This window comes from Pangasianodon hypophthalmus, chromosome 3, assembly GCF_027358585.1.
Source record: "Pangasianodon hypophthalmus isolate fPanHyp1 chromosome 3, fPanHyp1.pri, whole genome shotgun sequence".
Taxonomy (NCBI): Eukaryota; Metazoa; Chordata; class Actinopteri; order Siluriformes; family Pangasiidae; genus Pangasianodon; species Pangasianodon hypophthalmus.
This window is the reverse complement of record NC_069712.1, coordinates 33,649,505-33,662,081: the sequence shown is the minus strand read 5'-3', so window position 1 is coordinate 33,662,081 and position 12,577 is coordinate 33,649,505. Positions and strand designations below refer to the sequence as shown.

At 43.4% G+C, this 12,577-nt stretch overlaps 1 protein-coding gene across 3 annotated transcripts in view; it reads right to left on the bottom strand.

Annotated features, from left to right (window-relative positions):
• Nucleotides 1-333: 333 nt before the first annotated feature.
• Nucleotides 334-12,577, bottom strand: part of syt14a (synaptotagmin XIVa) — a 24,094-nt gene continuing 11,850 nt past the window's right edge. The window contains exons 4-9 of one of the 3 annotated variants that reach the window (XM_034303160.2): nt 11,332-11,556; nt 9,312-9,505; nt 8,269-8,718; nt 6,728-6,917; nt 6,182-6,238; nt 334-3,234 (exon numbers count right to left, since the gene is read on the bottom strand). In XM_034303160.2, coding sequence (XP_034159051.2) covers nt 2,921-3,234; nt 6,182-6,238; nt 6,728-6,917; nt 8,269-8,718; nt 9,312-9,505; nt 11,332-11,556 — 1,430 coding nt within the window. In that variant the 3' untranslated portion in view covers nt 334-2,920. The remainder of the gene's footprint in view (nt 3,235-6,181; nt 6,239-6,727; nt 6,918-8,268; nt 8,719-9,311; nt 9,506-11,331; nt 11,557-12,577) is intronic. The other 2 variants (XM_034303161.2, XM_034303162.2) reach the window with 2 other exon arrangements.

The window sequence follows — 12,577 nt, the reverse complement described above, 5'->3', positions numbered from 1 at the left end:
TGTCAGAATAATCTCATGTTAGCTAGATGGCTAACAGTAACAACAGCAGTTATGAACTTTTAGGAATATAATTTCTTTTTAAAATCTCGCCAGAAATCTGCTTGGCATTAGCTAGCTGGCTAGTGTTAGCTCCAAATCCTGTTAGATTAACAACAGAATGCTAGACTGTGAAGCAAGATGCAAATCTGAAAAATGATGTCACAATGGTCGACTGGTCACTTTTTTTTAGGAGACACGTACGTAGTGTGAGTGTATGTGTGTGTGTGTGTGTGTGTGTGTGAGTGTGTGTGCGCCTGAGTCTCTTTCACAAGGTGTGTTTTTGTGGCATTTGCAGAAAAATGTGCTTGTTTCATCAGAGATCTGCAGCAATATTTCTTTTTTTTTTTAAACAAAACACAAGAACGTCATTAATCTTTTCCAGAGATGCTGATGTCAGCGAAGCTCACAGCACAAAACGTACAGAGGCAGCAGAATACTTGGACACGCACATACACACACACACACACACACACACACACACACTCACTCCACCTTACACTCTGTTTTCTTTCCCATCTTTTAACTCCATTCATTAAAACGGGATGCATGTAAATTGCAAATTAGGAAAATAAATATTTCAATAATTCGTTAATCCTAAACTAATGATGACGCACAATAAAGCAAAACTACTGAAACCTGCAAAATCTTGCAAAAGTAGACCCCGTGTCTACAACTCAGGTTCGCTCACAGAGCTTCGTAGCTTCGTATTCTTAAAGATTGGTAGAAAAATAGATACGAAAAAATTCTTTAAAGCATTTACAGTACATAACAATCATGAAGTTAAACCACCTTTGCTCAAGGAAAAAAAACAGTAAATGGTGTGATGTATACATAGTTACGTGCTATCATGCTAATCACGAAAACTTTTTGTATCTAGGAAGACTGGTATCACAGAGCCCTCTTGCGACCAATCAGTGACCAGCATTTTATCACAAGACTGAGACTTTTGGAAAAAAGATGGCTGAGGAAAACTGGTTTACGTTTTAGTTTCAGTGACAAACATCGGCATTGTTGATAAAGATGAAATAAGCTAGCTAGTTGGCAAGTTCTTAAACTTAGCTTGTTCTTGGTCATATTTAAAATTAGAGAACTAATTCTTTTTCAGTCTAAACCGAAAATACAGGAAACTGGAGATCGCAGTCATTAAAACTCAGTGTCATGTCTTTAACCTGCTTGTTTGTGTCGTTCGTAACTGGGAAAGCACTAACTAGCAAGAATGCTAAGCTAGAAATCTGACTAGTTGACCAGTTTTTTTTGTGAGTTGCTTTTTAAACATTTCTATTTTGTTAGTAAGTGTAGGCTCGTGATTTCTTTTTAAACACGCCCTGACTGATTCTTTTAAAATTAAGTTTCAGAAATTTTTGCTCTACAAACATGTTTGCGACAAACATCGTTAATGCTAACTAACTGTGTGAGCAACGCTAATCATAATTTATGATGCTGTGGATGATGGAGGACTGGATGCTAAACTGATGAAATCGGCCTTGCTGTAAATTCTGCCCAGCTGGTTAAAAGCTCAGAGAGGCTCGAATTTATGCAAATGAGTGCTTCCGCTATGTTTAACCAATCAGACGAGGGTTTCATGAAGGAGAAAGCATTTAATTCGCCGTTACTAAATTTACGTAAACGATACAGAAACCCTCACTAGTGCTGTGAAGAGAGAGGCTGTGAACCTGTGAAGAGAGAGGCTGTGAACCTGTGGACAGAGAGGCTGTGAACCTGTGTAGAGAGAGGCTGTGAACCTGTAAATAGAGAGGCTGTGAACCTGTGACGAGAGAGGCTGTGAACCTGCGAAGAGAGAGGCTGTGAACCTGTAAAGAGAGAGGCTGTGACACTCGCTGTTATAGTATTTCTGCGTTCTAGGGGGCGCTCACTTCTGAAGGTTCTCAAACTGACAAAAACGTAGAACCAAATCAGCGCTGGCTCTGGCTCAAGGGGTAAAATGGGGCAATAATGTCAGACTACAGAAAAATGATCGTGTGGGCGGGGCTAAGCGGGGCAGGGTTTGGACCAGAATATTTGGGGTTGTTCATTTTAAAACTGTGATTGGACCTCTGGCTTGTAAACGCCGTCACTGATCCACTGTCTCTGTTCCGTCTCTCGTTCTCTGCTCAATCGGAACCGTTTCAAACCAAACACATGAATAATAAACAGGAAATAATAATAATAATAATAAATAAATAAACAATAAATAATAACAGAAATCCATCTCCTCCATTAAAGGTTAGCATTTTTTTCAATCGTTCCCATAATGCACTGCGGGTTAAGAGTTGTTTTGCTCAAATCTGACTGAATTCCTAAAACGTTCAAGGCAACGGAATGGCTTCGGACCCTTGACCGTTTCCCATAATGCACTGCTCTGGTGGTTTCCTTCTTCCTCTTCTGCTCCTCCTCATCATCATCAGCATGGATCAAATTTTTTTTTTCCCGCTTGACGTATTTTATCTTTCCTTGCTCCTTTCTTCATCATCACATTCCTATCGACACACAGATATTTCCCATAATACACTGTTCAGGTGAGCCGAGGCCTCCATATTTCCCTCATCATATCATCGTGGCTCCGGAAATTGTTTCACTCTTTCACTTGCTCCTTGTTTTTTCTTGACTTTCCACCTTCCTCATCCTCATCATCCTCACATTCCTGCGATGTAAAGAGGCGGGGCCGATGTCGCACCTGCTCTCTACTGATACGCTGAGATATTTCCCATAATGCCCTGCTTTGCGAGTTTTCGTTTCTTCACTTCTTTCTTCATCATCCTTGCATTCTCAGGATTTATTTCCCGTAATGCCTTGCTCTTTTTCTCCCCTTCTTGATTTTGTCACTTTTTTTTTTTTTACATCATCGTCATCATCATCGTCGTCATGGTGGTCATGATGCTCCCTAAGACTCGAGCAGACTGTGCCATCGACACACCTGCTGTCCTTTAGACTCCTTCATCTGAGTCCAGTGCGTGAGCTCGTCCTCGCCAGAGCTGTTCAGGCCTAGAGAGATCCAGCCGATCATCTCCTTGCGCTTGATGCTGCGTTTGTTGTAGACGGAGAGAATGAGCGTGACTTCCGACAGCTGGAACAGCGCCACCTGGAACACGAACGTCTCCCTGTAGGTGGGGTTCGGCTGGCCACGGCACAGGGACGTCTTACACTTGGACATCTCCTGACCCATGGAGTTCAGCAGGGTCAGCTTCACGTACGTGTCTATAAAGAGGAGGAGGGCAATTATTACATTTCACACGCAATTCTAAACAGAGTAAATGCAAAGGTTTATATAACATTTCATTAATAATAAAACAGGAAGCAGAGTTACTGCTATCACCAGGAAGTTTATTATTTTCCTATAACAGCATGTCTCCATGTGTTTTATTCTTCTTATACCACAGCGATCTGACAATAATTATGTATTCATAAGATTTATAAGAACAACATGTCAGATGTTTTATCCGTTTATTGATACAATTCAAGATCTTTTTCTTTTCCTTTTCTCTCTTATGTTATAGCAGCTACTAAGTCTCTTTTTTTTCCTCAAAGTTAATAAGACAAAAAAAAACACAGCTCGTCATGTGACCAAGAAACCGCAAAGAAGCGTAAACATCTGTCCTGAAGATGTTGGAAAACTTACAGCTTTCCCTCTGACTGCTACAAAGCGCTGACACTGAAGACTCCTTCCATCAATGTTCCATTTACGGAAAACTTTAATCATGTCAACAGGTATTTTTTATCAACACTATAATTAAAATAATCTAATGTTACAGATCTGATCCAAGGCGTGAGGTCAGACGTGACAAACTTTCCAATCAGATCGTATTTCGAGGTAACGAATTTGACACGCAGGACACGTGCAGGTTAAAGCACAACGTCATCACGTTTCTCACGATCCTTCGTTTATTCACTGCTTATGAGTCTTAAAGCCCTGCTGCACAAAAATAACTCCACAGATGCACATCAAAGATCATGCAAGTAAAATTCAGGTTAAAACAGAAACAGAGACGCCTGCAAAGTTAAACATCACACATTCGGCTGCGTTTCCTTTCACTCGCTCTTTATTAACGATCTCCTTATTATCACCTTCAGCTTCAGCGAAAAAGCCTCTGATTACTGCCTTATCAATTTTATTCACTTCGAGTCATCAGGATTCAGACGCTTTTCCTGAACACGTCAATGAGAGCTGATGTGGGAGGCTCTCCTTTTGTTGTGTGTAAACAGGAAAATAAAAGGAACAGACACTTAGATAGAATTCACACACACACACACACACACACACACACACACACACACACACACACACACACACACACAGTGGCAGCTGCCTGCCAGGTCCTCCCTCTCCCTCTCTCTGTTCCCCTTTGCTAAAAAAAGAGAAATTGTATCTGTTTCTTTCTCTTTCTTGGATATAAAGGCTCGGGTGAAGTGAACTGATTTGGCACGTGCTGGAAAAGGAGCGACTTTGACACCTTAAGTGCTTCAGCGCTGCATTAATGGACCTCCTGCTGACGAAGGTGAAAGAGCCGAGCGGCGATTAAACTGAGTGATTGGCTTTATTGAGAGCTCCATTGTTACGACCTGAAAAGGCCGTGAAGAGGTCGGAGGAAATGCGTAAGCGCTTTGTACTGGGAAACAATCCCATCTCTGCACATAAAGAGCTCAAACCTCCAACACGACAGAACGGTCCATCGTATTTTAATCACGATATCTGGGATTAGCTAACATTGTAGCTAAACTGGACGAGAGATACGTAAAATGTTAATGCGTTCAGTGTCGATATTTTGTCGTATCTCATTACTTCGAGTTAATATTTAACACCTCGCTATCTAACAACAAGACTCATTTTTCGAATATTAGCTAGTTATTCTTGATTCTTCTCTTTGATGTTATAAACTACATCAGATACTACACAAACATATATCGTTAGGTTTTAATTAAGGTTTAAAACACGATTGAATGTGTTGTTACTGTAAAATACAATTTAGTTCCTTTTTTCGCTTATGTTATAGCAGCTATCAACAGTCATTCTCTCATCAGCCTCTCTTTTTTCTCTCTCTTGAAGTCAATAAGACAAAAAAAACCCTGCAGCTTGTCGTGTTACCGAGAAACCGCAAAGAAGCGTAAACTCCTCTGTCCTGAAGATGTCGGAAAACTTAAAGTTACAGCTTTACCTTTGACTGATACAAAGCGCTGACACTGGAGACTCCTTCCATAAATGTTATATTTACAGAAATCAGTGATTACGCTTTTTTTTTATGTGGAGCATCCGCATTAGAAGTCCTGTGAACGAGCTGTTACTATAGAAACTATAACGTACTAGAACGAGCGCATTAATATATGCCTGTGATTTACAGCTGCACTACTGTCAGAGCTGCTGTTATAGAAAAGTAATCTCACCTTCTGACCAATCACAATCCAGAATTCATCAGCGCTGTGGTGTAACACATGTATCACAAATTCACTATCATCTAATAGATATAGATGGCATGCACACACACACACGCACACACACACATACACACACATACATCTATACGAGTGATGCTTGTCCTCGTGTCTGAGTTCTCTACCAAGACTCAGTTATTTATCTCAAACGCTAATATACAGCTGAGTGCAAAAGTTTGATTTCAGGGTGGAGGGGAGAGAGAGAAAAAAACAAAAAAACAAAAAAGGGGACCGGTACTTGGTTTTAGAATTAATATACAAATCCAAGAGGTTAAAAATTGAATTTAATATCCTAAATTACACTATTTGAGCATTTGTGTTACTTGTCATGATTCTTGTTTGGGTATAAATAAAAAAATTCCCTAAATAAATTTCCGCCTCAGCTTTGTCCTGTAGGGGGGTGTACAAACTTTTGCACCCAACTCTAAGTCCAGTACATTGAGGTCTTACTAACTGAAAGCAGAAAGGAGCATAACGCCGGACAACATGTGGAGTCGATATCAGATATCAGCCATTTACAGACAACATCAGTGAACCCCGGCTGTGTCCCGAATCACAAATCACACATTCGTACACTATGTCTCGAATTTTAAGTACTAAAACACATCCGCTCTTGGTGGTGCACTCAGACATGAGACGACTAAGCAAAAAAAAAACCCAAACATGCAGACGTTCCACATGGACAGCTAGGGAACGAGTGAGCAAGGGGAAGACTCACCTCGGATTATATAAACCTGCCCACCTATCAAGTGCTTTAGACAACAGAACAGTCCATCTGACAAGGAACGGGGGGGGGGGTTGGGTAGTCAGAGGATTGGGGACAGTGACAGAGAGAGAGAGAGAGAGAGAGAGAGAGGGAGAGGGAGGAAAGTGTTAATAACCAGAGAGGAAAAAAAACAGAGGAAAAAACACACAAAAAGATACGAGATACAGAATAGCATGTACACTATTTAGTACAGTAGCATGCGAGTTGGGACGTGGCCCATGTGCTTCTCAGGTGTTTTGCGAAACATTTGGACGGAAACAGAGGGAGAAGAGAGATACAGGTTAACAGGTTAAAGGTTAAATGACATCACATAAGGTTAGCATTAGAGTTAGCATCAGCACGTGATCATAAAGTGGAGCACAACACTTCGGAAACAAAGGGCACTGAATAGGAGAGGAATAACCACTTCATAAACATGACATAATGACTTTTACACACTGAACGTCACTTTCGAAGGTGTGTGTGTGTGTGTGTGTGTGTGTGTGTGTGTGTATTTACTGGGCGGTTTGTTGGTGGCCACGTTTTTGAAGTGACACCCCTTGATGACCTCGACAGAGAGGCGGCCCGTGGTGGCATTGTAAACAAGTCCTAGCAGTATCTCAGGCGATGACCTTTGACCTGTGGACTGGAACGTAGACGCTGTCTCACTGCACGAGGCAGCAGACACACTCGTCTGAGACTCGCTGGCCTGAAACACACACACACATACATCAGTCCATCCACTGAGCCAATGTGTTTACCATAAACTGTTATTTATTTTATCAATAATTTTATCGTGTCCTAAATCACACCCTGTTCACTTTATAGTGTACTATATAATGCACACAATGCCCATAGTATTCTAACAATACCCATAATGCACTGTGCCTTCGGTAGAGAACAGTAGGACAGAGACGACCTGAAAACTGGGTTTGAGGAAGTGGCACACTTTCTCTTCCAGGTATCCATTCATCCATCAGTTCATCTGTTCATCCATCCATCCATCCATCCACTCACTGATCTATCCATCCACCTGTCTCTCCATCATCCATCCATCAAGCAATCCATCCACTCATTGATCCATCCTTCCATCCATCCTTCCATCCACCACCTGTCTGTCCATCATCCATCCACTCACTGATCTACCATCCACCTGTCTCTCCATCATCCATCCGTCTAGCAATCCATCCACTCATTAATCCATCCTTCCATCCATCCATCTATCCACTCATCCACCACCTGTCTGTCCATCATTCATCCACCCACCCACCTGTCTCTCCATCATCTATCCATCTAGCAATCCATCCACTCATTGATCCATCCTTCCATCCATCCTTCCATCCATCCATCTATCCACCCATCCACCACCTGTCTGTCCATCATCCATCCACTCACTGATCTACCATCCACCTGTCTCTCCATCATCCATCCATCTAGCAATCCATCCACTCATTGATCCATCCTTCCATCCATCCATCTATCCACCCATCCACCACCTGTCTGTCCATCATCTATCCACCCACCCACCTGTCTCTCCATCATCTATCCATCTAGCAATCCATCCACTCATTGATCCATCCTTCCATCCACCCATCCACCACCTGTCTGTCCATCATCCATCCACTCACTGATCTACCATCCACCTGTTTGTCCATTATCTATCCATCTAGCAATCCATCCACTCATAGATCCATCCATCCATCCATCCATCCACCACCTGTCTCTCTATGATCCATCCATCCATCCATCCACCCACCACCTGTCTCTCCATCATCCATCAATAATTCCATCCATCCATCTACCACCCCTCTCTCCATCATCCATCCATCTAGCAATACATCCACTCATTAATCCATCCATCCATCAATCCATCTATCCAATTGTCTCTCCATCATCCATCCGTCCACTCTTTGATCCATCCATCCATCATCCATCCATCTCTCCATACATCCATCCACCACCCATCTCTCCATTAATCCATCCATCAGTCCATCTATGGCCTGTGTCCTGTCCTCTGTCCTGTCCTGCGTCCTGCGTCCTGTCCTGCGTCCTGCACTCACTGTGGTGCTGCAGCAGGGTTCCAGAGGCAAAGGGATGGCCATTTTGCCCTGCAGGTTGAGTTTGGTGAGGTAGAACACTTTCTCTCCCAGCATCTTCTTCTCCTTCTTGATCTTGCTGATGCTGTAGAGACGAAACCGCACGCCGTAGTTCCCGATGCTCTCCGACTGGACGTGGCTGAAGCGGAACGTCTCGCTGAGGCTCCGCCCCCTGGCCACGGCCGTCTTGGCACGCTGCTTTTTGGCGGGGAGCAGCACCAGGTGGAGCTGCCAGGCGATGCCGGGTGATCGTCGCGGCGATGGGAGGTCGGTTACCGCGGTTACGGTGACTGAGAGGCAGCGCTGGTGCAAATCGTAGTCGAAGAGGATGTGCAGCGTCCCGAACGGAGAGAAGGGCGAGTCGGGAGAGTAAAGCTTCAGGAGAGGAGAAGAGGAACCACGGACAGACAGATCCTACACAAAGAGAGAGAGAGAGAGAGAGAGGTGGAGAGGTGGAGTGACGAAGAAAAAATGACACAAAATAAGAAAGCAGAGAAATGTAGAGAGAAAATGAAATACAGAGAAAAATAAATGACACAAGGGGGGGAAATGGAGAGAAAAAGAAATGGCGAGAGTGTGAGATATGAAGAGAAAATGAGAGAATGAGAGAGAAAGAAAAAAAGAATGGTGAAATGAGGACAAATGAGAATGAGAGAAATGGAGAAAGAGAAAAGAGAGAAGGAGAAATTGAAGGAGAGAGAAATAGAGTACAGAGAAAGACGAGAGAGGGAGAGAGATGTAAACAAAGGGATGCAAAATGGATCAAGAGAACAAGATAGACAGAGAGAGAGATAAAGAGAGAGAGAAAGAAAGAGTAGAAAACAGAGGACAACTTGTGATTATGTAATTAACCTTTTAGTCGAGAGACAACAGTAATTAAAGGGAGTGTGTTAGGAGCATCTGACTGACACACACAAACACACACACACACACACACACACACACACACACACACACACACACACACACATACACACACACACACACACACATACACACACACACACCTCGGGGCTGAGCACAGCTGTGCTGTCACTCGGGACGTCCTCCTCCAGGCCCTTGGCGTTGCTGAAGCTCTCGGGGTCGTGCGCTTCGCTCTTGGTGTCGGCGAGGTCAGAGGTCGAGCCGTCTTCGTCCTGATAGGGAGGCGGCTGGAGCTCGTCAAGGGGCGGAGTCAACCTCATCCTCTGAATACAGTTCACTGAAGGACGGATGGAGAGAGAGAGAGAGAGTGTCAGAGAAATAGAGCGCAAGACAGAGTGACATAGAGCAACAGAGAGAGAGAGCGCTAGAGAGAAAGAGTGAGACAGAGAGCGAGAGAGAGAGAGAGAAAGAGACAGAGCAAGACAGAGAGTGAGAGAAAGAGTGAGACAGAGAGCAAGATAGAGAGAGTGAGATAGAGCGAGCGAGAGAGAGCGAGACAGAGAGCGAGATAGAGAGAGCAACAGAGAGAGTGAGACAGAGAGCGAGCGAGCGAGAGAGAGAGAGCGAGACAGAGCAAGATAGAGAGAGTGAGATAGAGCGAGCGAGAGAGAGCGAGACAGAGAGCGAGAGAGAGAGAGCAACAGAGAGAGTGAGACAGAGAGCGAGCGAGCGAGCGAGCGAGAGAGAGAGACCGAAAGGGAGAGAACGAGACAGAGAGCGAGAGAGAGAGAGCAACAGAGAGAGTGAGACAGAGAGGGCATGAGAGATAGAGTGAGCGTGAGAGAGAAAGAGCAACAGAGAGAGTGAGACAGAGAGTGAGACAGAGAGGGTGTGAGGGATAGAGAGAGTGAGACAGAGAGTGAGACAGAGAGCGAGATAGACAGAGCGTGAGAAAGAGTAAGCCAGAAAGAGAGAGCGTGAGAGTGAGAGAGCGAGATAGAGAGAGCGTGAGAGAGAGATAGAACGAGAGATAGAGAGTAAATTATGGTTTAAATGCCAGCAACTTTTTTCTCTTCTTTCTTTTTGCATTTTTTGTGTCCTGTCCTCTCTCTCTCTCCTCCTTTTCTTTATTTCGTTTATCTTCTCTCCTCATTTCTTCCCTTTTTTGTTTCTAACTACTTTCATCGCTACTATTTTGACCACTTTTCTTTCTTTTTTTCTCACACAGCGGCGTCCATGAGAACACTTATGACCTGGTAAAAGAAAAATAGTCGTTGCCATGGAAACATACATCATAAGTTAAATGTTATCTGGTCTTACTTCCTCTTCTTCTCTTCTCCTTTATTCGTTCTTCTTCTTAATTTTCCTCCACTTTCACTCTTTTCCCTTTTCTGTCGTTTATTTATTTTCTATTTTAGCTTCTTCCTCACACTCTCTCTCTCTCTCTCTCTCTCTCTCTCTCTCTTAGTGTCAGCAGTGGCAGTTACCCACGGTCATACACACACCTGACAGTGTGTGTGTGTGTGTGCGTGCGTGTGTGTGTGTGTACATTGCTTTAAAGCCCATTTCTTAAGAGTGAGTGACAGACAGTGTGTGTGACTTCCTAAAATCCCCATGGCAACAAAGGTAGTCAAAAAGTATGAAAATGTAGAAAAGTGAACCACAGTGTGTGTGTGTGTGTGTGTGTGTGTGTGTGTTGGTTGGCTGATGTTAGAGAGCAGTGGGTTTAGTTCACACACACACACACACACACACACAGTCACATTAGCTCACTATGAAACACAGTAAGAGAGAGAGAGAGAGAGAGAGAGAGAGAGAGAGAGAGAGAGAGAATGAAAAACAGCTGGGGAAGAAAACACCACACCCTGTGTGTGTGTGTGTGTGTGTGTGTGTGTGTGTGTGTGTGTGAACTAAACCCACTGCACTCTGACTTCAGCCAGCTGCAAACCATCAACACATCAACTCTTTATTAAAACCAGCTTTTAGTGACACACACACACACACACTATCTCAGTGAAGTTCTGAGTCATTTACCGAGAAAAATGAGAAATAATGACGTGTGTGTCTGTTCTATGAGTCTGTTCTATCCTCAAAACACACACACACACACACACACACACACACACACACACACAGACACAGACACACACACTTTTTCCTCACCGTCCTCAGCAGAAGCCTCGCTGCTGTACCCGTCGTACTCGGCAGACAGGGGGCAGTATTTGTGCTGCGTCTCCCAGCTGAAGCCTTTATGATGAGGGGCTCCAGCCCCTGAGCAGCGGCCTCGGAGACCCCGCGAGCGCGTCATGGCCTCCTGATACTGACCCATCACCTCGTCATCGCTGTCTGATGACCAGGCCTGAAAATCCGCCTCTCCATAGCCCTTATCTAGCACACACACACACACACACACACACACACACACACACACACACACACACACACACACACACAGAAAAAAAAATCAGTGTGTAATACACCTGTATGGCCACTGGAGGGCAGCAAAGAACAAACTCACACTCGTTCTCCTAAAGGCCCCCCCCCCTCTCTCACACACACACACACACACACACGCACACACACACACACGCACACACACACACACGCACACACACACACGCACACACACACAGAGCAAGAAACAGTAAATCTACAAATAGACAGGTTCCATTTGGTACCAAGACAGATCTCGACCTGGAACTATTTCAGCATATAAACTAAAGGATAAACACAATTTCAACGTATAGACACTAAATCTATAAATACTGACATTTTCTACATAAAATTATATAAATTATATAACAGGAGGATTTCTTTTCATCCTATTCAGATTACTGCATGCATGAAAACGAATCAAGATTTACGTAATGTTAATATTGTGTGTAGTTACACAACACTGTGTGTGTGTGTGTGTGTGTGCGTGTGTGTGTGTGTGTGTGTGTGTGTGTGTGTGTGTGTGTGAGTGCTGATTCAGAGGCTCGTCTACAGGGTGTATGTAGGTGTTACTAATTAAATGTGGAAAAACCATACAGACGAGTCCAAATAGACAAGAACAGGATTTATTTCAGCAGCTTTACAGCTGAAGGCAAAAGTTTGTGCCCCCCAGGGTTTTTTGTTTTTTTTTTTGATCAAAAAAGTAAAGAATGTACCCACAAAAAACAACAACAAGAAGAACAAAAAACAGGATGTTAAAAGAACTGCGGCTGTGTCCTGCTACAAAAAAATTCAAATAAGGCAAAATAAAAATCTGTGTATGAAAATTCAGTTTCCTTTCTTTATTCTTTATGAGTTAAAGAATTAGATAAAGAGTTAATTATTCAAGTGCAGATGTGCAAATTGGAATTTATTTAAAAATGTAAAGATATATAATTCATTTACAGCAGAAAGATTTAAAAGTAGAACATTTTTC